Below are 25898 nucleotides of genomic sequence, written 5' to 3'. Positions count from 1 at the left end.
TACATCCGATATGTAAAGTGTCAAAAATGAAGTGAACCGAATTTTCATGCATTACAAAGAAGAATACGAAGTAAATTATGAAGAAGAATATCAAGAAGATTATGAAGACCCTTATGAAGAAGATTATGATGATTCATTTTAATATTACGAATAAAATGTCACTTTTTCTATTTTTGACACGTAAAGTTATCACTTTTTCTGTCAAACTGTTTTTATCGTTTTCGTATATAACACTTTATTTTAAAGATACTAGGTTATATATAATTATTCTAAATATATAATAATAATTTTGAGAGAAGATTTGAGAAAGACATAGAATAATTTGTGGAAATTTTGGATATATATTTATAATAGAGAAATATGCCAGATATTAAAATTTTAGAGAAAAATGACTTTTCTATACATTTTTGATAGGAATTCACAAAAAAAATCTCACAAAAATTTATAGGCTAGACGCATTATTTGACGGATTGTATATATGATTTTGTCATAAGACGAAAGGTGAAAGTGGGGTGAAGTCAAAAAGTGACACATATTTGGCCGGCTAAATTCCCCTTTAGTTTACATGTCAAAATTACAATAAATTAATTATTTTCCTTAGCAATTAGCTATGTATTAGAGTGGGGAACAAACTCGCCCATTGTCACTTTTCATTAACCTTAAACTTGTAATTTTCATTATTTTTAATTAACCTTATTTCTTTCCCAATTCCTGATTTATTTTATTCACTTACTATTAAAAGTCACATTTTAATAAAATATAATAATTTATTTATAGCATTTTTTACTATACTGTAATAAAAAATTAATTATAATAAATTAAATGTTTATTAAATCAAATGTTTTCTTTGCAATAATATTTTTAATGTTGAGTAAACAATGTTGGGATCAAGTGTATCATTTTTCAGACCTTTCTGAACAGCTTCAAGCATACTGATGCATTCGACTTTTTTAAATTGTGTCATTTCTTCGAAATCTCTTGTGACTTTTTTGATAACTTTAACACTTCTCTCTGAATCCAGACCTTTAATTTGCAACTTAATCAGGAATGAAGGAACAACACTGGAATATAACTCGATGACAAGTTCATCGAGTCGAAGATTTCGCCTTTCTGGGAAGTACTGGTGCTTCAAAACCTTGAAATGTGATTCCGAGATGTTGTTTGTTCCATCTCCTTCATTTCTATAGCGAAGCATCCACCTGTCAAGATGATGGCGCCACTGTCGGTCAAAGTATTCACGGGCAGCAGGTTCCTCATTTAAAATTTCTTCTAAATTGTTGTAAACTTCATCAGGATCAATTTCTTCCTCTTCAGAACCAAAGACCAATAACTTCATTAAGTTATAGAAAGTTTCGAAGTTGGAACGATCTTGAAACTTTTCAGCCTTTCTCATGACAGCGCGCAACACATGAACGCCACACCAAATGATCTGGCATAAGGGGATGGCTGTTTCAACAGCATTTGTGATTTGAGGTGCGCAGTCCATTGAAAAATAAGATGGTTCGCGATTGATGGAGCCAAAATATGCTGTGAACAAACTTGTATATTTTCACTTGTGTCGGGCCAAACGAAAAAATACAAAAACGGAAAAACAATTGATTCCGCGAATTTGCCAGTGACGGCATAAAATGGTATGCGAGAGCGCAAGAGCTTATAAGTGGAATCAATGTGATAAGTTTGTATTTGATGTGAAAAAGCATTTGCTTCGAATGGGGCGTAATAGAAAATCATACGATCTGGGTCGTGAATAAACTCGATGAGATCATCCGGAGAATGACTCTTAACCATGTCGACAAAAATTGCAAGAGATGTAACATCATCCACTGAGAAACGGGTATTGATTGCATGAAGGCGTTTAGAAAACTTTTTTAAAGCATCTGTAGATTGTTGAAACATTTCCGCAATGATCCCACTATCAAATGGGATATTAAGATCTTTGAAACACCTTAATTGTGCGTAAACACGGTCTTGATTTGATTCAAAATATCTTGTTAAATAAGATCTATAAAAATATGATGTAATTTGTTGTGATTTGTTTGGAAAAGGGGCAGAATAATTGTGGGTGTTAATACATTTTCGTATGTGGTAATTGTCATCGGGAAGTGTATCAACAAGGAAGCGACATGGACAATTCGGCCACTTACAATTAAATTGGATTTGATTTCTTTCGTTCCTAGTTTTATATGAATAACTACAACCTGCTTGGATTTCTTGTTGCACTCCATACTTAAGCAACTCGATATATGTGAGTTCGTGATCTTGGATCTGCATTAAAATGAAATGATTTGAAAGAATAAAGAATTTTGATTATATTGGTCTTATTTTGATAAGCTTGGTCGTGTTTTGAATAGCTTGGCCATCTAATTCAATTATGATCTTTGAAAATTAGGTGAAATAAAACTAAACATAAATGTAAAACTAGGGATATGAAATTTTGGTTGTACACCACTTGTATGTGCCGGATACCATTGTGTCAAATTTTTTCTGAAATTAACTTTAAAAGTACTAAGTAAGATCATGAGATATAGCAATATATGTTCAAACCAACTTATATTTTGGTTGTACACCACTTGTATGTGCCGGATACCATTGTGTCAAATTTTTTCTGAAATTAACTTTAAAAGTACTAAGTAAGATCATTTATTTTTGCATAATATAATGCCAATATGGTTTCTTTTGATTTTATTTCATTTATAAGCAAATCAGATTTACCCAAAAACTCCACTCCATAAGCGTTCATTTGCTAAATTAAAAAGTGACAATGGACTAGTCTGTCCCTTTCTCCTATGTATTAAAACTAAAATTATTACTATTCAATTCTTTACATTCTGTTGTGCATGAAAATTCGGTTCACTTCACTTCTGACAAAAAGTGACAAGTTTACATGACAAAAATAGTTTACATGGCAAAATATATAGGGTATTTTTTTAAAAGTAGTTATCTTTATATATAAAAATAAAACTTTTGATATATTTGAGTAAATGATTTATTAATTTATTTATTTTTTTTAAATCAAATCATATAAATATATATATATAATAGTGAAATAGAACAAGAGATAATTATTGATGATTAAATTGTAGACGAGGATAAAAGTTTAGATAAATTAATAAAATTAGTGTGGAATCAGACAAATTTCGGGTTGTTTGGGAAGGAATTGTTGGCTATGATGTACTGATTCATGATCAGTACATCATAGCCAACAATTCCTTATACAAAGTTCAAAAACTTGGGTGCAATCAGAACTGATTGCACCCAAGTTTTTGAACTTTCTCGAGGGAATGAAAGGGTAAGAGGTATACATTATGAATATATACCTCTTACCCTTCCATTCCTCTCTGACAGCGGGAAACTTTGTCTGAATGTTAAACTATTCAGACAAAGTTTCCCGCTGTTTGCGAAGGAATTGTTGGCTATGATGTAGTGATTCATGATCAGTACATCATAGCCAACAATTCCTTATATAAAGTTCAAAAACTTGGGTGCAATCAGAACTGATTGCACCCAAGTTTTTGAACTTTCCATTAACAATTGTTCAATCACATTTATACAACCCAAATCTATACCAATCATACTCTTATTCATACATCATATTTTAAAAACTTTTTTGCAATATGATGTTATTGCAACAAATTTTTTCTTTTCTACTTCCAATTAGCACCTTAAAAACATTAGACACAATCACTGGCTCATATGCTCCTATTCTGAATCTAACACTATGCAAATTTATACAATTTCTCCACAAATCTTACATTCATTTTAATTTCAACGACCATTATTACCACAAAGAATCTTACCTTCCCCTACAAAATCTAACTATCTATCAATTTAAAAAATGTTACAAAATATTAAATGAATTTTTTTTCTATACGTAATTTAAAGTTCTTAAACTCTCAGCATCAGAATATCCTTACATAGCTTAGCTATATATCGTATTACTTTATGAATAAAAATTATTTAAATTATAATAAAATGTTTATTCGTATTTTTACTTTATTTTTAGTTACGAGGCTGTATTTCGAACTCAGGATTTGGGTTTAAGTCCTTTGTCCATTTAGGACCCTGGTCCCAAATTGATTTTGGAGTAGGTTTTCCACCGAAAAGATCTTTAAGAGCTGTATGAACCCATACTGTGTTGTATTCTTCTATTGCGTGAGGTAAAAATTCTCTTATTTCGATAAAATCTGGGCGAGCCGAAAAGATTGTTTGCCAAAAACGTTCTATTTTACCATTTAACTGTGGTGTGTAAGGTTCTGTCCGATGGTGTTGAATGCCATTTACTTGAAGAACGTTTTTGAAGTCCTTTCCTGTAAATTCGCATCCATTATCTGTCAAAAGTTCGTATGGAATAATTTTGATAGAGTCGATAGCATTTTGTAAAGCTTTTGAAGTTGATTTCATTGTTTTATCGGGAAGAATTTCGTAATAAATACAAAAACGAGATCTGTCATCGATAAAGGCAATTAAATGATAAGTATGCTTGGTATCATTTGTCTCTTCTTTGAAGCTTTTTAAATCAGTATGCCATTGCTGATTTACGTATTGGGAAACATACTGATTTGGATGTTCATCAATTTTTTCTGGATCTCGCCGAAATTTGAAAAGATTCTCTTTTTCGTATAATTTAAGCATATCGTGAAATGAAACTGTGTCATCATGTATGTAACTCTCTAAAACTTTTTTATAACCGAGATTGTACTTAGCTTTTATTTCGTGAATGGTTGGTAACAAATCTGTTCTAAGAGGAGTTTCTGGTCTTCCGAGCTTTTTTGGATTTAAACCAAGTTCTTGCCATTTTAATAATAATTTTTTTCTACCTATGTGCAAATCTTTTGCAACTTGGTCTGCTGTCTTTTTGCCAATAGAATATTCAAGATATGCCGTAATATAAATCTGATTTTCATTTGGCAGATCCACTTCTTGTCTTTCCATTTTTTTGAATCAATTTATACAAATAAACTTATAAAACACAAAATTATTATTTTATAATATAATTCTTAGATAATACATCCGATATGTAAAGTGTCAAAAATGAATTGAACCGAATTTTCATGCATTACAAATTCTTTACATTCAAATATTAAACAATTTGTTGTAAACAGAAATTCATCAAAAGTGACACGTCAGAAAAGCTAAAATATTGAATTTTTGGAACTTTTGATAGAGCACGTTTTTAAATATTAATTAAAGTAAATGTATATTTTGTAAAGATTCTTTTTAATAAAAAATAAAATTTTGAAGTAGAACACAAAATCTTCTGTTGTGCATGAAAATTCGGTTCACTTCACTTCTGACAAAAGTGACAAGTTTACATGGCAAAAATATATAGGGTATTTTTTTTTAAAAGTAGTTATCTTTATATATAAAAATAAAACTTTTGATATATTTGAGTAAATGATTTATTAATTTATTTATTTATTTTTTTTAAATCAAATCATATAAATATATATATATATAATAGTGAAATAGAACAAGAGATTATTATTGATGATAATTTATCTAGAACAAGAGATAAAAGTTTAGATAAATTAATAAAATTAGTGTGGAATCAGACAAATTTCGGGTTGTTTGGGAAGGAATTGTTGGCTATGATGTACTGATTCATGATCAGTACATCATAGCCAACAATTCCTTATACAAAGTTCAAAAACTTGGGTGCAATCAGAACTGATTGCACCCAAGTTTTTGAACTTTCTCGAGGGAATGAAAGGGTAAGAGGTATACATTATGAATATATACCTCTTACCCTCTAATTCCCTCCCTGACAGCGGGAAACTTTGTCTGAATGTTAAACTATTCAGACAAAGTTTCCCGCTGTTTGCGAAGGAATTGTTGGCTATGATGTACTGATTCATGATCAGTACATCATAGCCAACAATTCCGTATACAAAGTTCAAAAACTTGGGTGCAATCAGAACTGATTGCACCCAAGTTTTTGAACTTTCTCGAGGGAATGAAAGGGTAAGAGGTATACATTATGAATATATACCTCTTACCCTTCCATTCCCTCTCTGACAGCGGGAAACTTTGTCTGAATGTTAAACTATTCAGACAAAGTTTCCCGCTGTTTGCGAAGGAATTGTTGGCTATGATGTACTGATTCATGATCAGTACATCATAGCCAACAATTCCTTATACAAAGTTCAATTTTCATATTTCATGTATGTAACTCTCTAAAACTATAAATCTGATTTTCATTTGGCAGATCCACTTCTTGTCTTTCCATTTTTTTGAATCAATTTATACAAATAAACTTATAAAACACAAAATTATTATTTTATAATATAATTCTTAGATAATACATCCGATATGTAAAGTGTCAAAAATGAATTGAACCGAATTTTCATGCATTACATAATTCTTAGATAATACATCCGATATGTAAAGTGTCAAAAATGAAGTGAACCGAATTTTCATGCATTACAGAACACAAAATCTTCTGAAAAATAATATCACATAAACTCATATTATTTTCTAATATATAACTATTTTATATAAAAATCAAATTCAATGATCTTAAAAGCGAAGGATAAACCTCAAAATTTACGAATATAATGAGTGGGAATATAATGCTTATCTATCATAAAACCATATGAAATATCAATTTTTGCTTTACGCCTAATTTTTGACGACAATTAGCAAAAAATGTTAAATGTTAACACTCAGTCCATTTGAATATGAAAAATAAAATTGACTTTGATTAAATGTTTTTATTTATCATGCAATTCTTCTTGCGACCAAAGATTTGAATAAAATTTCAAAAAATAAGATAGCTTAAAAATAATATACGGTAGTGTTTACTAATAGATGAATAGCATATAAATTCTATTAAAATGGATTTGATCCAAAAAATATAAAATCAAAAATAATTGTTATAATTTAAATGAAGAAGTAATTTAAAACGATTTTATTTATGATCAAATTTTATATATTTTTTTTGGATCAAATCCATTTTAATAGAATTTATATACTATTCATCTATTAGTAAACACTACCGTACATTATTTTTTAAGCTATCTTATTTTTTGAAATTTTATTCAAATCTTTGGTCGCAAGAAGAATTGCATGATAAATAAAAACATTTAATCAAAGTCAATTTTATTTTTCATATTCAAATGGACTGAGTGTTAACATTTAACATTTTTTGCTAATTGTCGTCAAAAATTAGGCGTAAAGCAAAAATTGATATTTCATATGGTTTTATGATAGATAAGCATTATATTCCCACTCATTATATTCGTAAATTTTGAGGTTTATCCTTCGCTTTTAAGATCATTGAATTTGATTTTTATATAAAATAGTTATATATTAGAAAATAATATGAGTTTATGTGATATTATTTTTCAGAAGATTTCATTCTATATGCCTATGAAAAGTACTCTCAAAACTAACTTTTTCCTAATTATAATTAAATCTAGAATATTGTATTATGCTTAGTATTATTTCATTTTTCTCATTCAATTTAGAATTTACAAATGTCAAAAAATTGAGAGCTGTCACTTTTGATGAATTTCTGTTTATTACAGAACAAAAAAATTACATTTTTCTCATATTATATGATAAATCTCTAAATGAATTTTTATTCATATTTGATTTTTTGAATCTTAAGTATTAAAATTTTGGCTCCAAAAATCATTTAATGTCACTTTTCTATCACTTTTGGGGAATTATTTCGGTACATTACAATATTGCGAATAGATTTACTATAAATTTCAAGATTTCAATGTCAGTTAACTTTGGCTATTTCGTTTTCTGATATCATAAGACAAATTACGGAAAGTGAACTCAAACAAAAAGTGACACAATGCATTTGCCAACCAAATAACTTTACAAAGCAAAAACTTAAATTACTTGTCAAGCTTACTATTCTTATTTTAACAATTAAAAAATTAAATTTTATTTTTTATTTAAAAAAATCATCTTATATCATCTGATATATATATATAACAGCATTGTTTCGTACCGAAATGGCTCACAAAAAAGTGACAGAAAACCTTAAATTGCGCGGCAATTTTAATTAAAAAAATAAACAATAATTTTTGTGATTGATATTATGCATTTTATTTATATTATATAAGATTTAAATTTAGGGGAAAAATTGAAAAAAAATAAGATTGGAAGTCTTTAGGTAAGAAGGAAAGGGCAAGAGATATATAGTGTATCTATATACCTCTTGCCCTTTCATTCTAAGTAGAAATGGGAGAAACTTTGTCCGCATCATAAGTTATGCGGACAAAGTTTCTCCGATTTCTAATGGGAATTGCAGGCTATGAGGCACTGATATATAATCAGTACCTCATAGCCTACAATTCCCCTTAATTGACTTCCAAACTTTGAGTTAATGTCAAGACATTAACTCAAAGTTTGGAAAACTTCTCGTAAGAATCAATCGTCAAAAACCTCGATTGCAGTTATATTCATTGTGTTAAATTTGATTTATTTTGAAATTTTTATAAATTAAATTTTATATAACATAAAGCGTTATGAATTAGTATTTCCATATGAATTTTATCTCGAAAATAGTAATTCTGTACAGTTATATTTCGGTTAATTTTGGAAATTTCTAGGAATACTTTAAGATAGTATGATTATATATAACTCTGCCTTCATGATTTATTTTAGCTTTCGCGCAAATATCAGTTAACTTAACTCCATTATTTGATTTTGTGATGGCTTCACAAAGCCAATCAATATCAATCTCTTCTGGAGAATGTCTTCTCTTCTAGAATATTTTCAATACTTTACATACAAACATTTTTATTTCTAAAAAACTTTTTATTTTTTTCTAGGATATATGAATGAAAATAGTTAGAACAAGATTTTGAAGCTCAAAACATTAAAAATTATTAAAGATTTGTATAATATGATTAAAAATGGGAAATAATATGAGGCAATATAAAGGAATATGAATATTAAATAAATATATCTAAATAGAAAGAATCAGAAAAATCAAATTATTGGCGCCAAAAATGTCACCTTTTTTGTGAGCCATTTCGGTATGAGATATATATATATAACAGCATTACTATTTCAATGATTCACAAATCAACTTTTTCATTATTTTAAATAATTATAGAATATATACCGACTTTTTGTACATAAATATTTTTAGATTCAATAATGATTTACGGTTTTTTCAAAACTTATAATTTTCCAATGAGTGGTAGAATCTTCGATTTAATTGATTTAGAATGGTTAAATCAAGCTAATCAACAAATTCAAAGCGGTATTAACGTCGAAACCGTTCTCCAAAATGTCCCTTTAACAGATGGAAGAATTCTTCAGGTCAGGTAAGTGGGGCCTCCAGGCACTTCGTGCCCTCTAGCCCTGAAGATGAAACAGAAATGGTTTCACCGGGGACTAATACCAAGTTTCCTTCCCAGTAGTCTTGACCATTGCTAAAGAATATGCAAACCAATTCTTCGAATACAATTTCTTGTCCACTTTTGCGTTGGAAAATGACTCTTACACGGTCACCTGGAATGACTCCATCTTTTTCGTTGTCTTCATTCTGTAACGAAATAGTACGAACGAGGAAATGGTTGACAATTTCAACTTGGAATTCGCAAGGAGTTGTGCGAAAAACCCAGCCAACATTTTCGGCTCCGTACTCGTCAACTAGTTTCGGCGACAGTCCAATTCGAACAAATTTGTTCGAATTCAATTCAATATGCAGACGAACTTGTCCGCTATTGTCCCACTCTTGTAAGAGTACTTCAAGAACGACTCTTCAACCAGTTGCTTCCTACCTTACGCAGCCCAATTTAAATTCAATTTGCCCGTGCAGCCATAAACTTCACTCCGTACTCGTACAGCTATGACGAGGATGAACTAGTTGACGAGTACGGAGCCGAAAATGTTGGCTGGGTTTTTCGCACAACTCCTTGCGAATTCCAAGTTGAAATTGTCAACCATTTCCTCGTTCGTACTATTTCGTTACAGAATGAAGACAACGAAAAAGATGGAGTCATTCCAGGTGACCGTGTAAGAGTCATTTTCCAACGCAAAAGTGGACAAGAAATTGTATTCGAAGAATTGGTTTGCATATTCTTTAGCAATGGTCAAGACTACTGGGAAGGAAACTTGGTATTAGTCCCCGGTGAAACCATTTCTGTTTCATCTTCAGGGCTAGAGGGCACGAAGTGCCTGGAGGCCCCACTTACCTGACCTGAGGACATACATGACTATGAGTTTATATATGACAAGATAGAATATGAGAGAGGTCCTATAAACCGGAGAAAGTGTCACAATAAAGAAATTTTATTAGTAAGTAAATGTGGTTTGAAATCGGATTGTTAGTTTTAGGTTTTTTCCATTGTGTAATTTATTTATTTGACGTGGCAGAAAAGTACAGAGAATATGAAGATGAACCAATGCCTGCAAATGTTCAGTATATGTACTCGTAAGAGATATTTTTATCTAATATTAAATGGACGCACAGAACTTAGCGAATGCACAGCAACCTGGACAACCAAACCCAGAGAATATTCCAAATGAAGTTAGAATACAAACTGCAATGGCAAACTATGGTCAAGTGCCAACAGATGTACAAATGCAAAACTGCCATGTCAAATGACGCTGCGTTAGGTTTGCCACCATGGTATGCAAATATGAGATGGAAAGAGTTTTATACAAACCCTGAAGTGGGATATAAACAACTTTATGCAGATGACGCGAACACAGGAGTTGACCCAGAATATGTTTTCTACCAGAGGAGAAACAGAATGTATGAGCTCCAGTTAAAGAATGCTATGGAACTCAACAGGAAACGTAAGAGACTAGGCGGACATTAGATTTTACATATAGTAAAATGGGTTTCTTCAGTAAGATAGGAAACTTCTTTCGAAATGTTGGAAGAGGTATATGGAATGGAATAAAAACCGTAGGAAGAGGAATTTGGAACGGAGTCAAAAATATTGGTAAAAGAGTAGGTCAGTTTGTTGGTATTATACCTAAAGACCCTGAACCAGAAGAGCAAGCTCCTGTTATACAACAGCCTGAACCTGCACCACAGTCAAGTTGGCAACCAAATCCAACACCACAACCGGTATATTAAAAAATTATATTTTTATCGTTCGATAGTAGTTGTATATGAAACTAAGTTCTAAGTAAAACGCATGGTATAATGGAATTATTCTTTTTCTTCCATCTGTAGTAAACCATACTTGAAAGTCTGAAATACTTCCACTCGGCGGTTCATATAACTTTGTAGGTTTTTCGTAAAAGTCATTTGCCAAGCATAAGAAAGAGTTCTGGGCGCCAGAAAATGAAGCATGAACAATAATAGCAGCTGGGTCGAAAACATTTTCATATGTTCCATTAGGGTTTTCGACTTCATAAAAGTCTGGGTGTACTGGATATGCTGCAGGCTGATTTAACATCCTCATAAATCTATACCATGCCAAGTTGTTATATTTTGTAGAAATATAAACGTTTTCTCCAAGGTCTTCTATTTTATTGATTTTAACAGTTGCATTTTTCCTGTCATAAATAATATCGAGATGGTATTCTCCTTCGTCAATGTTATACTGGTTTGCATATTCGATATAGATATCGTTTATTTTTTCTTGAAAAGCTTGAAGAGTTGTTTCTAAGTTTACAAGCAAACTAACTTGTAAAAGTTTTCCCTGTTCAAATTTCTCATACATACGTTTTTCTTTGTTATAGTATCGAACTTCAAAACCGACCGTAAATGGGAAACCATGTATGGCTTCTGAAATGAACTTCATTCTACGAAAGCCAATAGCTTTTGTGACAGATGGGTCTCTTAGCCATCTTAATGGGTAGTCAAAACGATAGCCTTCATGCTTTACGGTCTCTGTCTCAAACTTTTGACCGACATTAGTAAAAAGTTCATCTAATGGTTTAGTTGTAGCAACTCTTGAATTTTCTTTTTCTATTGGAAGCATATTTTATCTATAATAAAAATGTCGAAAGATATTGCTTCCATAAGAGAAATACAAACAACCGACAACTCATTATGCAAGCTCTAAATAAGAACACAACAAACTTTTCAAACTATTCTAAGATATCTGAGTCATTGAAAGAAGGAAACTTAAAACTGACATTAAACCCAATGACAGATGAGTTTCTGTTTCAAGACAATAAGAACCATACTGTCTGTATAAATCCAACAAAAGGAACTTTAAACGAGAAACCTATAAATGAACTTCTTTTGAAAGCAGATGTTGACAACAAAGCTGACAAAGAATATGTAGACGATGCAATAACAAAAGAAGCAGAAAGAGCTAACAATGCTTATGCAACAAAAGAACATACTCATCCTGAACTAGCAGACAAAACATATGTTGACAATAAAATGTCAAGTGAAGTGACAAGAGCTGAAAACGAATATTCTAAAAAGACTCATATACATTCTATATCTGAAATAACAGACTTAAACGTTAGCCTTGAAAATAAGGTAGATAAGGGACTTATGGCTAGTGTGTTAGTGAAGAAGGCGGATAAGGAATATGTGGATGAAAAAGATAATGAAATTAAAGAAAGGGCTGAATGGTATCATGAATGGACATCGAAGATTTTAAAAACTAAAGCTGATACAGGATGGGTTTCAGGATGTTTAGACCTTAAAGCAGATAAAACTTATGTTAACGATGAGTTAGAGAAGAAAGCAAATAAGACTCATACACATACAAGTTTTACAACTTTTACAGCAGACGACATAATATTGAACTTTGACCTTGGTTCAAGTGCACCTTTAGAGAATCCGAGTACAAGCGTAAAAGATACTCTTAACAATTTAGATAACAGTTGCAGGAATATCGAAGATCATGCCAGAAACTTTGAAGCATATGAACTACCCGCAATGTTAGACAAGAAAGCAGACAAAACAGAGCTTCAAACATTAAAGACAGAAATACTTCAAACATTATATCCTATAGGCTCTATTTATACGTCAATGAACTCAACAAATCCAGAAACAGTTCTGGGTTTTGGAACTTGGACTCAAATAGTCGACAGGTTTTTGTATTGTGCAAACTCTTCAAAGGAAACAGGGGGAAGTAAAACGATTTCAGGTGAAAATTTACCTGCACACAGTCACTACATAGATTTAAGTACATCTCAAGCAGGTTGGCATAAGCATAAATTTTGGGATTGGTCAGCAATGACAAAAGGTAAAGGATATGATGTTAAAGACAATGTTCAGTTTGCTATAAATTGTTTCTGGGGTAACACTCAGGGAGATGGAAACCATACACATCGCGTTACAGGATATACCAAACAACGGGACAAAGTAAAGAATACATGCCACCTTACATGACAGTTTACGCATGGTATAGAAATGCTTAGTCGTCATTTTCAACTTCTTTAGCATATTCGTCAGGAGTTGTCTTATATTTGTTAGGAACGGTCTTTGAAAGTATACCACCTTGAACTTTGACAAGTTTGAAACGGGGTCTGGCAATAGTAGTTTTATCTTCTGCTTGCAGTGTGTACATTTTGCCATGTTTGCCTAAAACTTCATAATATTCTCTTGTATACTTTCTCTTCTATTTTTACGAACACGAATGTGAGTACCTATCGGGTTCCCATTGTTGTCATAGTCAATAGTATTTTCATATGGGTCGCGTTTAGGTATTTCTATTTTTACTTTGTCACCTTTCTGAAGTTTGAAGCCCGGATTCTTTCTTGTTTGTCTCTTTTGACTAAATTATTAAATATATAGTCTTTCTCTAAGTCAGGGTTGTTTTTCATTTCTTCGGGGGAGTGGTTTCCCAAACCTTTTTGTTTACGGTTATTGTAAATATTTAAAACTTGTCTCATCTTTGCCATGGAGAAGTGTCTATACTTGTCGTCATATGACATTTCATTTGCTTCACCACCTTGTGGTTGGTTTAAGTCTCTTAACATTTTTATACAACCGTCAATGACACCAAGAGCAGAATGGTTTTGGTCGACAATGAAATATTGGTTTACATTTTTTGAACGCAGATAGTTTTTTACATCATCTGATTTGAAAGAACTTTCACAGTCAGATGTCAGTTTTGTTGGATGGTATTGTCAACGAATATTGTCAAAGCAGTTTTCACATCTAAAATATTTTGGACCATAATGGTATGGCTTCACAGTATCTTGTGTTTTGACAACAAATATTAACCAGTATGGTGGTCCATCTGTTCTAACTCTCGGAATGTTTTCCAAGATATCCATAAACCAAGCAGTTGGTGTTGAACTAAAGATTTTTACCATGAGTGCTTTCTTTGTCGCTTTAGAAACATAGGGGTCCTTGTTTGGATTCGTCATTTTTTAACCCATAAGAAATGGGTTTATTTGGCGCATTAGCAGGAGTCGCATCTAGATTTTTACCCGCAGTGGGAACAATAGCCAGAGGTGCATTTGGAATTGGAAGGAAGATTTTGAGTACATTAGGTATACTGAAAGAGAAAGCACAACCTATTATACAAACTGTACAGAAAGGTTGGGATGTAGCACGAGATGCAACAAATCTTATTCCAAATCCTGAAACAAGAGGAAAAGTTCAAGGATGGATGGACTGTAATGCATGAAAATTCGGTTCAATTCATTTTTGACACTTTACATATCGGATGTATTATCTAAGAATTATATTATAAAATAATAATTTTGTGTTTTATAAGTTTATTTGTATAAATTGATTCAAAAAAATGGAAAGACAAGAAGTGGATCTGCCAAATGAAAATCAGATTTATATTACGGCATATATATTCATAATGTATACCTCTTACCCTTTCATTCCCTCGAGAAAGTTCAAAAACTTGGGTGCAATCAGTTCTGATTGCACCCAAGTTTTTGAACTTTATATAAGGAATTGTTGGCTATGATGTACTGATCATGAATCAGTACATCATAGCCAACAATTCCTTCGCAAACAGTGGGAAACTTTGTCTGAATAGTTTAACATTCAGACAAAGTTTCCCGCTGTCAGAGAGGGAATGGAAGGGTAAGAGGTATATATATTCATAATGTATACCTCTTACCCTTTCATTCCCTCGAGAAAGTTCAAAAACTTGGGTGCAATCAGAACTGATTGCACCAAGTTTTTGAACTTTATATAAGGAATTGTTGGCTATGATGTACTGATCATGAATCAGTACATCATAGCCAACAATTCCTTCGCAAACAGTGGGAAACTTTGTCTGAATAGTTTAACATTCAGACAAAGTTTCCCGCTGTCAGAGAGGGAATGGAAGGGTAAGAGGTATATATTCATAATGTATACCTCTTACCCTTTCATTCCCTCGAGAAAGTTCAAAAACTTGGGTGCAATCAGTTCTGATTGCACCCAAGTTTTTGAACTTTGTATAAGGAATTGTTGGCTATGATGTACTGATCATGAATCAGTACATCATAGCCAACAATTCCTTCCCAAACAACCCGAAATTTGTCTGATTCCACACTAATTTTATTAATTTATCAAACTTTTATCCTCGTCTACAATTTAATCATCAATAATTATCTCTTGTTCTATTTCACTATTATATATATATATATTTATATGATTTGATTTAAAAAAAATAAATAAATAAATTAATAAATCATTTACTCAAATATATCAAAAGTTTTATTTTTATATATAAAGATAACTACTTTTAAAAAAATACCTTATATATTTTTGCCATGTAAACTATTTTTGTCATGTAAACTTGTCACTTTTGTCAAAAGTGAAGTGAACCGAATTTTCATGCACAACACAAGGATGGATGGACAATGTAGGAAGACAAGCAGGAAACTATTATAACAAAGCAAATGACTACTATAACCAAGCAGGACACTATATGGACCAAGGTGAAAGATTCTTTAACAGAGGATATAACCATGCACAACAATGGGTAAACAATAACCAACCTCAACCGCCTCAAACGTGGGGAATGTAAAGTTTTTTATTGAGATGAAATGAACAATACAGCATTGAGACAAATGGTTCAAGATGGATTTGTCGGCTTCCAGCAGTTACACCACGTGTTTGTCAAGTTCTTCCTATACCTCAGGAAGTTTTAGACCGACTTAAAAAACCTAAACAACCAGTTGAAAACAAACCAAACTAAAATTTTTTACTGAGATGAAATGACCGAAGAAGTTGAAACGGTAGATTTGACACCACAAACAAAAAGTTCAGAACCATTGTCAAAACCCGTCAAAGAACTTACAGATGAAGAGAAAAATTCAATAATAGAAAGTGCCAGGTCTGGAAATACAAACCCTAACTACAAAGTCACTTTTCATAAAAATGGAACGGCTAGTATCTCAAAAAGAAACAGACTCTCACAAATAAAATATTGAAGTCTGAAGGAGCTTTCGAGACAACAGATGGAAAAGTTTACTTCACTGACCAAGTTCATTATAGAACATCTCATTGACTTAGAGTCGAAATATTCTAAACTTACAACAAACACAAAAAGTTGAAAGGAAAACAAAAACAAATGGCATATGATATTTATGAAGATGTTGACGACACAACTGTTCCTGCAAGTGAAGTAAAGTCAGAGGAACCGAAAAGTGACGAAAAACCGATAGAAGAAAGAAACCAAAAAACTGAAGATAAACCAAAACCAAAGTTTAGTTTCCAAACTAAACCAAGTCAACCTTCATTAGCTGGTATGGGTTGGCGTCAAAGACTTATGGCAGCAGGTGGTTATGTAAAGTAAAGAAAAAAAAATATTTTTTTATTTTTATAAAAATGCCCCCATATAGAATGATAGAAAGTCTGCTAGAATAAAAGCAGAGTTACAAAGATATGGTTGGAGAGTTTCGAAGAATTTTAAATATAGGAAGGGAAGACCCATAAAAGTCTATGACAATTGTCTGGTCTTCGCTACGAAATGGATTTGGAAACAGCACGTGCCAATTATCCAAACAGACTAGAGAGGTTAGAAGAAGAACGTCTTATGGACATGCCTTTCGATGTTAGTGAACATTGCATGAAGTAAAAATTTATTTTTAAAAAAGTGACATTTTATTTATTTGAAATGTACGCTGAGTTTTTGGAGAAGACCGTTGGGAAACTTGTTTGTTAGATGAGAAATATGAAATGGCATACCATTTTAAACAATATATTTTTACATATATTAAATGCTTCAGGTTGAAAAACAAAGAACAAAATAGCAGATACAAAACCGTTAGACTATATCTTTACAAATGCTGGTAGGACTATTTCAGATGAAGAAATTTCATCCCGAGCATACAGGTTTGACTATCCAATTCGTTGGCTTCAAAGTCCTTCAGATGCAAAGGCAATAGCATTTAGAAGAGTTTTGTTTTCAAATAGAAACTAACGCATTTATGTTCGCAGTATATTTTCATGGGCAGTATAAAGGTTCTGATGGTCTAATAGACAAATTTGACGAAATGAGAATCTTTACAGTTCGTTCAGACGAAAGTCTTGAGAAAACTCTAAATGACTTTCAAACTCAAATGAAGAAATATTATTGGGAATTTCAAGAAAAATACGACTCTTTACTAAATGGAACATACTATCTGAAACTAGAATATGACAAGATGAACTCCACCGTTTCATTTCAAAAGATTGAAATTAACCCTCCAAGAGATACAGAGTTTTTATTTTGGAAAGTAGACAAACGTTCTTGGGCACAATTTCTTCGGTTACTAAACCAGAACGAACCATTACCACCAGATGGTCCATTTAAATTTATACTTCCACCAGCAGATTTGACAGTTTATAGAAACGTGTTTGACCTCAAAATGTTATGTGTCATGCAAGTTTCAGTTCAAGCAACAATAGTTTTCTATGTATTGGTAAGGACTTTTATGACTTTGCTTCTAAATTCTACGAACCACTAGTAACAGTTTCTCTGACTTCAAGTTTGGTTCACAACAAATGGTGTGCAACATATTATTCCATTGTACTATGACTTTTATCTCGAATTGTCTTTCATATAAACTACGGAAAAAGTGCTGAAAAAGTATTGAAAAATAATGTTTATGTTAGCATGTTAGATCTAACACGTTTTCTAACCACTTTTCTAACATCTAGAAAACTCATGAAAACAATTTATTTTTGACACTTTCACAAAAAACATAAAAAAGTGAAGTTAAAAAGATGTTTACTGAACTGGTTGGATGTCGCCTTCTGTAGTTATGTAGAATGGTTGACCGAGAAGTGGAACAGTGCTCTGAGAATTTGTATAATTCGTGGAATTGGACTCTCTCGTTTGGAAGTTGTATCCAAGGACGCTTGGCAAAGAACTTATAATGGCTTCTTTTGCTTGCTTTATGTTGTCGAAAGGAGTGCCTTCTGGTACGTCAATTGGAATTCCAGTCGAAATCTCGAGATTCAAGGCAGCCCTCCAGAAATAGTGAACTTGACCTTGGGCTTCATGACCTTGCGCAAGTAGTCTTTTACGCAGTCGTTAATTTCAATTAGGTAAACTGCCTCGTCGGTAGGTTCGACCTCGACCATTGCTACTGTCAGTAAAAGTACTGCTACTGTCAGTAAAAGTACTGCTAGTAGCAGAGATTTTTATCGTTGGTGGTCCGACGGTTAAGCCACAAACGAATGTCCCACGTCCCACCAACCCTTGGTTGTTCCAGCAATTCCAATCTCAATCCAAATCCAAGAGAGACCAAGAGTTCGAAGAAGGTCTGAACCGCTTACGCAAAGAGTATGCTACAGCTCCAATTGAGAGAAAGTTGTTCCCGGACCAAAAAATAATGTTTAGGGTAGATGGTTAGATCTAACCTCATTTCTACCCTCATTTCTACCCTCATGAATTTTCATGAATTTTATATATTAATGTTTTCGTTAATTTAAATTAGGTAAACTGCCTCGTCAAATCCTTCTGGCATTCCGAGTCCTTCCATCCGACAGGAAAAAATTTTCCCGACAACAGGAAAAAATTTTCCAGTTGTCCGTCCGTAAACCATTCAAATTTTCCAAAATTGAGAACTTTTTGGTCGAACTTCAGAAAAAGTTTTTCCTTCCAACAGAAAAAGTTTTTCCTTCCGACAGAAAAAAATTTTCCCGACAACAGGAAAAAATTTTCCCGACAACTGGAAAAGTTCTTCCTTCCGACAGGACACAAACGAATGTCCGACGTCCCTCTTCCTGAACGCCTTCCCAAACCAGAGGAACCTAAAGCACCAGCCCCTGCACCTCAGTTCCAGCAAGTACCTCCGAATTACTACCAATTTCCACCTCAAGGTTACTACCCACCACAAGGCTTCCCGAACTACCCTCCTCAGCCTATGCCTTACTGCCCCAACCCTTGGTTGTTCCAGCAATTCCAATCTCAATCCAAATCCAAGAGAGACCAAGAGTTCGAAGAAGGTCTGAACCGCTTACGCAAAGAGTATGCCACAGCTCCAATTGAGAGAAAGTTGTTCCCGGACCAAAAAATATAATTTAGGTGAAGAGGTTAGATCTAACCTCATTTCTACCTGTAATAAACAGAAATTCATCAAAAGTGACAGCTCTCATTTTTTTGACATTTGTAAATTCTAAATTGAATGAGAAAAATGAAATAATACTAAGCATAATACAATATTCTAGATTTAATTATAATTAGGAAAAAGTTAGTTTTGAGAGTACTTTTCATAGGCATATAGAATGAAATCTTCTGAAAAAGAATATCACATAAACTCATATTATTTTCTAATATATAACTATTTTATATAAAAATCAAATTCAATGATCTTAAAAGCGAAGGATAAACCTCACAATTTACGAATATAATGAGTGGAATATTTCATATGGTTTTATGATAGATAAGCATTATATTCCCACTCATTATATTCGTAAATTTTGAGGTTTATCCTTCGCTTTTAAGATCATTGAATTTGATTTTTATATAAAATAGTTATATATTAGAAAATAATATGAGTTTATGTGATATTATTTTTCAGAAGATTTTGTGTTCTTCTTCAAAATTTTATTTTTTTATTAAAAAGAATCTTTACAAAATATACATTTACTTTAATTAATATTTTAAAACGTGCTCTATCAAAAGTTCCAAAAATTCAATATTTTAGCTTTTCTGAGGTGTCACTTTTGATGAATTTCTGTTTACAACACTACCCTCATGAATTTGTCATGACTTCTTCGTAAATGTTTTGTGAAGAATATAGCAACAGTCTGAATTCCGGCGGTTGCTTTTTATACAAAATTCATGCAGGAAATTCTTGAGTTTTGGTTGAAAGAATACGGTGGAGCCAAATGTGGCTCGACCTCAAAACAAGCATTTTATGAGCTTACAAAGGGTGTTATGAATGAATTCAGCAACATACATCCTGACCTCGTTCATTTTGTTGCTAAATTCAGTAAAAATATATTTTAGGTGAAGTGGTGAGATCTAACCTGTTTTCTAACCTCTTGAATTTTCATGAATTTTATATATTAATGTTTTCGTTATGCCACTTTGTGCCGTCAGTCAGTCAGTCAGTCAGTCAGTTTAGGAAATTTACACCAAAAATAATGTTTAGGGTAGAAGGTTAGATCTCACCTGTTTTCTAACCTCATTTCTAACCTCTTGAATTTTCATGAATTTCCTTAAGATAGAAAAAATAAAATTAGTTTTATTTTGTATTTTTTTGTATGTAAAGATATGATTTCAGGGATTTTTTTGACGAAGTGTTACTCTTCACTTCGTCAAAAAATAACAGTTATCTAATGAAAAAGTGTCATTTTTTTCATTTTTTTGTATGTAAAGATATGATTTCAGGGATTTTTTTGACGAAGTGAAGAGTAACACTTCGTCAAAAAATAACAGTTATCTAATGAAAAAGTGTCATTTTTTTCATTTTTTTGTATGTAAAGATATGATTTCAGGGATTTTTTTGACGAAGTGAAGAGTAACACTTCGTCAAAAAATAACAGTTATCTAATGAAAAAGTGTCATTTTTTTCATTTTTTTGTATTTGACGAGAATGTTTAGGGTAGAAGGTTAGATCTAACCTGTTTTCTCACCTCTTTTCTCACCTCATGAATTTTCATGATTTCATCGTAAATGTTTTGTCAAAACTTCTTCATCGTAATGAGCGTAAATGACCAAAAAATATAATTTAGGGTAGAAGGTTAGATCTAACCCGTTTTCTCACCTCTTTTCTCACCTCATGAATTTTCATGATTTCATCGTACATGTTTTGTCAAAACTTCTTCGTTTATGTTTTGTCAAAACTTCTTCGTAAATGTTTTGTCAAGACTTCATCGTAAATGTTTTGTCATGACTTCTTCGTAAATGTTTTGTCATGATTTCATCGTAATGAGCGTAAATGACCAAAAATAATGTTTAGGGTAGAAGGTTAGATCTCACCTGTTTTCTACCCTCATTTCTACCCTCTTGAATTTTCATGAATTTTCCCGAAATAAAAAAATAAAGTTAGTTCTATTTTATTTATTTATTCTTCATTTTTTTGTATGTAAGATATGATTTCAGGGATTTTTTTGACGAAGTGTTACTCTTCACTTCGTCAAAAAATAACAGTTATCTAATGAAAAAGTGTCATTTTTTTCATTTTTTTTCATTTGACGAGAATGTTTAGGGTAGAAGGTTAGATCTAACCTCTTTTCTACCCTCATTTCTACCCTCTTGAATTTTCATGAATTTTCCCGAAATAAAAAATAAAGTTAGTTTTATTTTATTTATTTTTTTTATTTTGTATGTAAAGATATGATTTCAACAATCGGCACAACAACAATTCAAACAACAGCACCAAACTCGTTAGTCATGAATCCAACATCTATGTTGGTAGAGATGAAAAACTTCATTCCTTCTTCATATACTTTCGAAACAAAAATCCAGAAGATAAAGCAAGAACTTTTAACAAGTAATTTAGACTGTAGTGCGAAAGATGAAGAAAATGAAGAATATCTTTATGAAATGCAGGACATTATTGACCATTTGCCTAAACTACCTGAAATCCAACAACAAAAACTCACTATTCCTGAATTCGACGAAATTGAAGTGAAACCAACTGACTCAGTAGAAATAAAGAAGTTCATACGAAAGGTAAATTATGAATTCCTAGGATATCATTGCAACCATAAGGTTATGGACAAAGATTGCGATATGGTATATAAGAATGTTTCTGACATATATAAATCTGAAGAATTTAAGACCTACGACAACTTTGTTTCGTTAGTTGCTGAATGTGTTTGGGAAATAAGAGATAAAGATAGAAGAGGCAAAGTATGGAACGAACAAATAAGACCAGCAGCTTTTGAGTTAAAGAAAACCATTGACGCCTTAGTTGTTTTAGCAGGTAAGGTTTCAGAATATAACGCAAAAATGAACCCACAATGTTCTAAATGTAAAGCAGCAATGAGGAAATATAACTACTCAGTCAAAGAGATAGAAAGAATGAGAAACGACTATGCAGACTTAAAGAAAGAAGCAGAAAAGCCAGCAGAAAATAAAATGGACATGTTAGAATTTCTGAACAAAAACTATCCAACAGCAGAAGATTTCCTTCTATCTGACGTCAAGAAGAAGTATAAAGAAACTTTCGGTATCGTTAAAACTTTTGACATACTGACAGAAGAAATAGAAGCTACGAAACTGTTTAGAGTCTCACGAATTCATAACGTTTACCATGTAAAACGCTTATAAAATAACTGGGGTAGAAAAGAGGTTAGAAAACAGGTTAGATCTAACCTTCTACCCTAAACATTATTTTTGCTGAATTCAGCAACAAAATTCTGAGTAAAATAATTTTTAGGGCATGTGTCAAACCGTTGAGTTTTCACAAAATTTAAAAAATAACGTTTACCATGTAAAACGCTTATAAAATAACTGGGGTAGAAAAGAGGTTAGAAAACAGGTTAGATCTAACCTTCTACCCTAAACATTATTTTTGTCTGATTTACGCTCATTACGAAGAAGTCTTGACAAAACATTTACGAAGAAGTCTTGACAAAACATTTACGAAGAAGTTTTGACAAAACATATACGAAGAAATCATGAAAATTCATGAGGTTAGAAAACAGGTGAGATCTAACCTTCTACCCTAAACATTATTTTTGTCTGATTTACGCTCATTACGAAGAAGTCTTGACAAAACATTTACGAAGAAGTCTTGACAAAACATGTACGTTCATGTTTGACAAAACATGTACGATGAAATCATGAAAATTCATGAGGTTAGAAAAGAGGTTAGAAAACAGGTGAGATCTAACCTTCTACCCTAAACATTATTTTTGTCTGATTTACGCTCATTACGAAGAAGTCTTGACAAAACATGTACGAAGAAGTCTTGACAAAACATATACGAAGAAATCATGAAAATTCATGAGGTGAGAAAACAGGTTAGAAAACAGGTGAGATCTAACCTTCTACCCTAAACATTATTTTTGTCTGATTTACGCTCATTACGAAGAAGTCTTGACAAAACATTTACGAAGAAGTCTTGACAAAACATATACGTTCATGTTTGACAAAACATGTACGAAGAAGTCTTGACAAAACATATACGTTCATGTTTGACAAAACATTTACGAAGAAGTCTTGACAAAACATATACGTTCATGTTTGACAAAACATTTACGAAGAAGTCTTGACAAAACATGTACGATGAAATCATGAAAATTCATGAGGTGAGAAAACAGGTTAGAAAACAGGTGAGATCTAACCTTCTACCCTAAACATTATTTTTGTCTGATTTACGCTCATTACGAAGAAGTCTTGACAAAACATGTACGAAGAAGTCTTGACAAAACATATACGTTCATGTTTGACAAAACATGTACGATGAAATCATGAAAATTCATGAGGTTAGAAAAGAGGTTAGAAAACAGGTTAGATCTAACCATCTACCCTAAAATATATTTTTGCTGAAAAATGACCAAATTTCATGAATTTCCTCATATGCTTGCTTCCCTCGGAAAACCGAGAGAAGAACAGCGAGACCGACTTTTATCTGGGTCGCCAAAACTCTATGAAGATGTGAAACAAATAGTTCAAGATACGTTACCTCAAACACACTATGATATGAAAGGTTGTACAATACTTACATTCAAAGAAGACTTACCGCTACTGAAAGAAAAAATAACAGAGTATGTTGACAAGTTCAAACAAGCAGAGTAAATGAACTCTTTATTTTTATTGACTTTTTACAATTTGAACTTTGTTTGCGTAGATATGAATTCTGAAAGAAGTATGAGGGTCTTGTATGACTTTATACTTCTCCCAGAGTTCATATCTGTCAAACTTACCTGCCATGGACTCTTTCATAAGTTCCATGAAATCGTCTTCGGACAATCTGGGGAAAAGTATTATGTCAGTAAGTATTCTTTTAACATCCTTACTTAAACTCTTTGCTGTCTGTACACATATTACGACTGAGATGTTAAAGTGTCTGAGCTTCTTAAGAATTCGACACATGTCTTGTTCTCTGTTCTTTAACAAAGGATGAGAAGCAAAGTCATCTAAGATAAGAAGACATCTATGAGGGTATGTCTTCCAATCGTAAGATTGCAATTTCTTCGAAATGTATTCTATCTCTTTCTGTTTGTTTCTGAAGTGTTTCTTCTCTAATATTCTCTGCATTTCCTCATTTGGGTCTTTAAACTTAGAATTTATATACTCATTTATAGCATTATACTTCAAAACTCTTCTTTGGTACTTCTTTATCCAATCTAACAACTCAGTATCCTTTATACATACTAACTTAGACTTCTTATAATATCTTTGAACGAATTGACGGTTTGGTCAAATTGACCAGAAGTACTACAAATAACAACTAACTCATAGAATGGGTTCTTCTCATCTAGTTCTTGTTGTTGTGCAGCCATTTTAAGATAAGTGAAAGTCTTACCAGACCCAGGTGGTGCAATTAGACCTGTTATACCATTCTGAGCAAATAAGAACTTGTCATGTATAGGCTTTATCTGAGCATTTTCTAACTTTCTCTTGTTCTTATTTAAAACATTCTCAAATTTCTTGTCAATGTCAGCAAACTTTTTTTCTAACATATTTTTAGAAAAATTAAAATTTTTATCTTTTAGAAAATGTCTAGCGATTTCGCTATCTATATTCGAGACAAACTTTTTGACAGCAAAACATCTGTCGACCATAAAATCTTACATAGTGTAAACAAGAAAGGTGAATTTGTTCTAAAGTTCTGTTTCTGGGAATATGACAAGAACCATAAAACATTAAGCAGAGCAGTCTTAAAATTTGTCAATGACAGACTTGTTGACAGAGATGACGCCGATTGGAGAGATGAAGTCCAACAAAACTTCTTAGAATGCAAAGAAGACACATGCGCTGTTCTTGAAGATGAAATAGAAAACAGAATAGATGAGCTATTAAAGGACAAAGAACTTTTACATAGATATGGTTCTGAGAAATTTGACATAACTCCACCAGAGAAGAAGAAGAAAGAAAAGAAAGAAGAAGAAAGAAAAGAAAGTAGAAGAAGAGAAGAAAGAACCTGAACCAGTTCCAGAGAAAAAGAAATTTGACATGTAAAATAAAATTTTATTTTTAGAACATTTCTGGTCAATGTCAATGTTCTCTTCCTCTTTAGGAGTAAACACTGGCTTAGACTCTAAAATCTTTTTACCCAATTTACCTTGAACTTCTACAACTTTAGACTCATAATATTCATAGTCGTCTGTCTTCTTTGGTTCATAAGGTATAACAAGTTTGTATGCTTTGCCTTCTTTAAGGTTTGAGAACCTTCTGTCAAAACTTTCTTTGACTGTTAACAAACCTTCTATGTCTAAGTCTTCAAAATTTCGCACCATTTTTAGTCACAATAGCAAACTTACTGGTTCGATGTTCCAACTTTGCTGAATGAAGACTTTTCAAAATGGTAGAAGTAAACATTCAAATATGTGAATGGGTCTAGTTCTTCTTTAAGTCCTGACATGTACTTGTTTACTGAGATGAATTTTGCCATCTTTTCTATCGGATAAAAAATATTTTTTTTTAAATTATCTCATA

The 25898-nt window shown here is 32.1% G+C and overlaps 9 protein-coding genes and 2 pseudogenes across 11 annotated transcripts, besides 24 other annotated features; 7 read left to right on the top strand and 4 right to left on the bottom strand.

Moving 5' to 3' along the window:
• The first annotated feature begins 166 nt into the window (after window positions 1-166).
• Window positions 167-233: a mobile genetic element.
• Window positions 234-618: 385 nt separating this feature from the next.
• Window positions 619-655: a terminal%2Cinverted (terminal inverted repeat of MuDR-5_TvMULE4 transposon ID:TVAGG3_0098320).
• Window positions 619-2784: a mobile genetic element.
• On the bottom strand, window positions 830-1486 carry TVAGG3_0098330 (MULE transposase domain-containing protein; the record flags this gene model as incomplete). The annotated part of the gene is made up of 1 exon (XM_001286361.2): window positions 830-1486. The coding sequence occupies one exon, from the start codon at window positions 1484-1486 to the stop codon at window positions 830-832; it is 657 nt and encodes a 218-aa protein (XP_001286362.2).
• Window positions 2747-2784: a terminal%2Cinverted (terminal inverted repeat of MuDR-5_TvMULE4 transposon ID:TVAGG3_0098320).
• Window positions 2785-3126: 342 nt separating this feature from the next.
• Window positions 3127-3536: a mobile genetic element.
• A 421-nt stretch (window positions 3537-3957) lies between these two features.
• Window positions 3958-4002: a mobile genetic element.
• Window positions 3958-4002: a terminal%2Cinverted (terminal inverted repeat of LTR141 transposon ID:TVAGG3_0098300).
• Window position 4003: 1 nt separating this feature from the next.
• Window positions 4004-4932: a mobile genetic element.
• A 17-nt stretch (window positions 4933-4949) lies between these two features.
• Window positions 4950-4994: a mobile genetic element.
• Window positions 4950-4994: a terminal%2Cinverted (terminal inverted repeat of LTR141 transposon ID:TVAGG3_0098280).
• A 96-nt stretch (window positions 4995-5090) lies between these two features.
• Window positions 5091-5128: a mobile genetic element.
• Window positions 5091-5128: a terminal%2Cinverted (terminal inverted repeat of Banshee-A3 transposon ID:TVAGG3_0098270).
• A 420-nt stretch (window positions 5129-5548) lies between these two features.
• Window positions 5549-6147: a mobile genetic element.
• A 96-nt stretch (window positions 6148-6243) lies between these two features.
• Window positions 6244-6288: a mobile genetic element.
• Window positions 6244-6288: a terminal%2Cinverted (terminal inverted repeat of LTR141 transposon ID:TVAGG3_0098250).
• A 1198-nt stretch (window positions 6289-7486) lies between these two features.
• Window positions 7487-7523: a mobile genetic element.
• Window positions 7487-7523: a terminal%2Cinverted (terminal inverted repeat of Banshee-A3 transposon ID:TVAGG3_0098240).
• Window positions 7524-8132: 609 nt separating this feature from the next.
• Window positions 8133-8313: a mobile genetic element.
• A 1357-nt stretch (window positions 8314-9670) lies between these two features.
• TVAGG3_0098220 lies at window positions 9671-10121 on the top strand (annotated as a pseudogene). The gene has a single exon. A coding segment is annotated over exon 1 (451 nt).
• A 689-nt stretch (window positions 10122-10810) lies between these two features.
• Window positions 10811-11056, top strand: TVAGG3_0098210 (serine threonine-protein phosphatase family; the record flags this gene model as incomplete). Its single annotated transcript, XM_001300010.1, has 1 exon — window positions 10811-11056. The coding sequence occupies one exon, from the start codon at window positions 10811-10813 to the stop codon at window positions 11054-11056; it is 246 nt and encodes an 81-aa protein (XP_001300011.1).
• Window positions 11057-11060: 4 nt separating this feature from the next.
• TVAGG3_0098200 (uncharacterized protein) lies at window positions 11061-11648 on the bottom strand (the record flags this gene model as incomplete). Its single annotated transcript, XM_051222711.1, has 1 exon — window positions 11061-11648. One exon carries the CDS (start codon window positions 11646-11648, stop codon window positions 11061-11063), a length of 588 nt encoding a protein of 195 aa, XP_051107697.1.
• Window positions 11649-12367: 719 nt separating this feature from the next.
• Window positions 12368-25898: part of a mobile genetic element that runs on past the window's edge.
• Window positions 14699-15390: a mobile genetic element.
• On the top strand, window positions 16694-16928 carry TVAGG3_0098180 (annotated as a pseudogene). Its single transcript has one exon. A coding segment is annotated over exon 1 (235 nt).
• On the top strand, window positions 19045-19359 carry TVAGG3_0098170 (uncharacterized protein; the record flags this gene model as incomplete). Its single annotated transcript, XM_051222710.1, has 1 exon — window positions 19045-19359. The coding sequence occupies one exon, from the start codon at window positions 19045-19047 to the stop codon at window positions 19357-19359; it is 315 nt and encodes a 104-aa protein (XP_051107696.1).
• Window positions 19399-19434: a mobile genetic element.
• Window positions 19399-19434: a terminal%2Cinverted (terminal inverted repeat of Banshee-A3 transposon ID:TVAGG3_0098160).
• Window positions 19991-20028: a mobile genetic element.
• Window positions 19991-20028: a terminal%2Cinverted (terminal inverted repeat of Banshee-A3 transposon ID:TVAGG3_0098150).
• Window positions 21624-22562, top strand: TVAGG3_0098140 (organellar and viral DNA polymerase type B; the record flags this gene model as incomplete). The annotated part of the gene is made up of 1 exon (XM_051222709.1): window positions 21624-22562. The coding sequence occupies one exon, from the start codon at window positions 21624-21626 to the stop codon at window positions 22560-22562; it is 939 nt and encodes a 312-aa protein (XP_051107695.1).
• TVAGG3_0098130 (uncharacterized protein) lies at window positions 23817-24035 on the top strand (the record flags this gene model as incomplete). Its single annotated transcript, XM_051222708.1, has 1 exon — window positions 23817-24035. The coding sequence occupies one exon, from the start codon at window positions 23817-23819 to the stop codon at window positions 24033-24035; it is 219 nt and encodes a 72-aa protein (XP_051107694.1).
• On the bottom strand, window positions 24051-24497 carry TVAGG3_0098120 (protein of unknown function, DUF4106 family; the record flags this gene model as incomplete). Its single annotated transcript, XM_051222707.1, has 1 exon — window positions 24051-24497. One exon carries the CDS (start codon window positions 24495-24497, stop codon window positions 24051-24053), a length of 447 nt encoding a protein of 148 aa, XP_051107693.1.
• On the top strand, window positions 24959-25387 carry TVAGG3_0098110 (uncharacterized protein; the record flags this gene model as incomplete). Its single annotated transcript, XM_051222706.1, has 1 exon — window positions 24959-25387. One exon carries the CDS (start codon window positions 24959-24961, stop codon window positions 25385-25387), a length of 429 nt encoding a protein of 142 aa, XP_051107692.1.
• Window positions 25437-25672, bottom strand: TVAGG3_0098100 (protein of unknown function, DUF4108 family; the record flags this gene model as incomplete). The annotated part of the gene is made up of 1 exon (XM_051222705.1): window positions 25437-25672. A coding segment is annotated over one exon (236 nt), but the record flags the coding sequence as incomplete, so codon positions are not given.

This window comes from Trichomonas vaginalis, chromosome IV, assembly GCF_026262505.1.
Source record: "Trichomonas vaginalis G3 chromosome IV, whole genome shotgun sequence".
In the NCBI taxonomy this organism is placed as follows: Eukaryota; Parabasalia; order Trichomonadida; family Trichomonadidae; genus Trichomonas; species Trichomonas vaginalis.
This window is presented reverse-complemented; position numbering and strand designations above follow the sequence as displayed.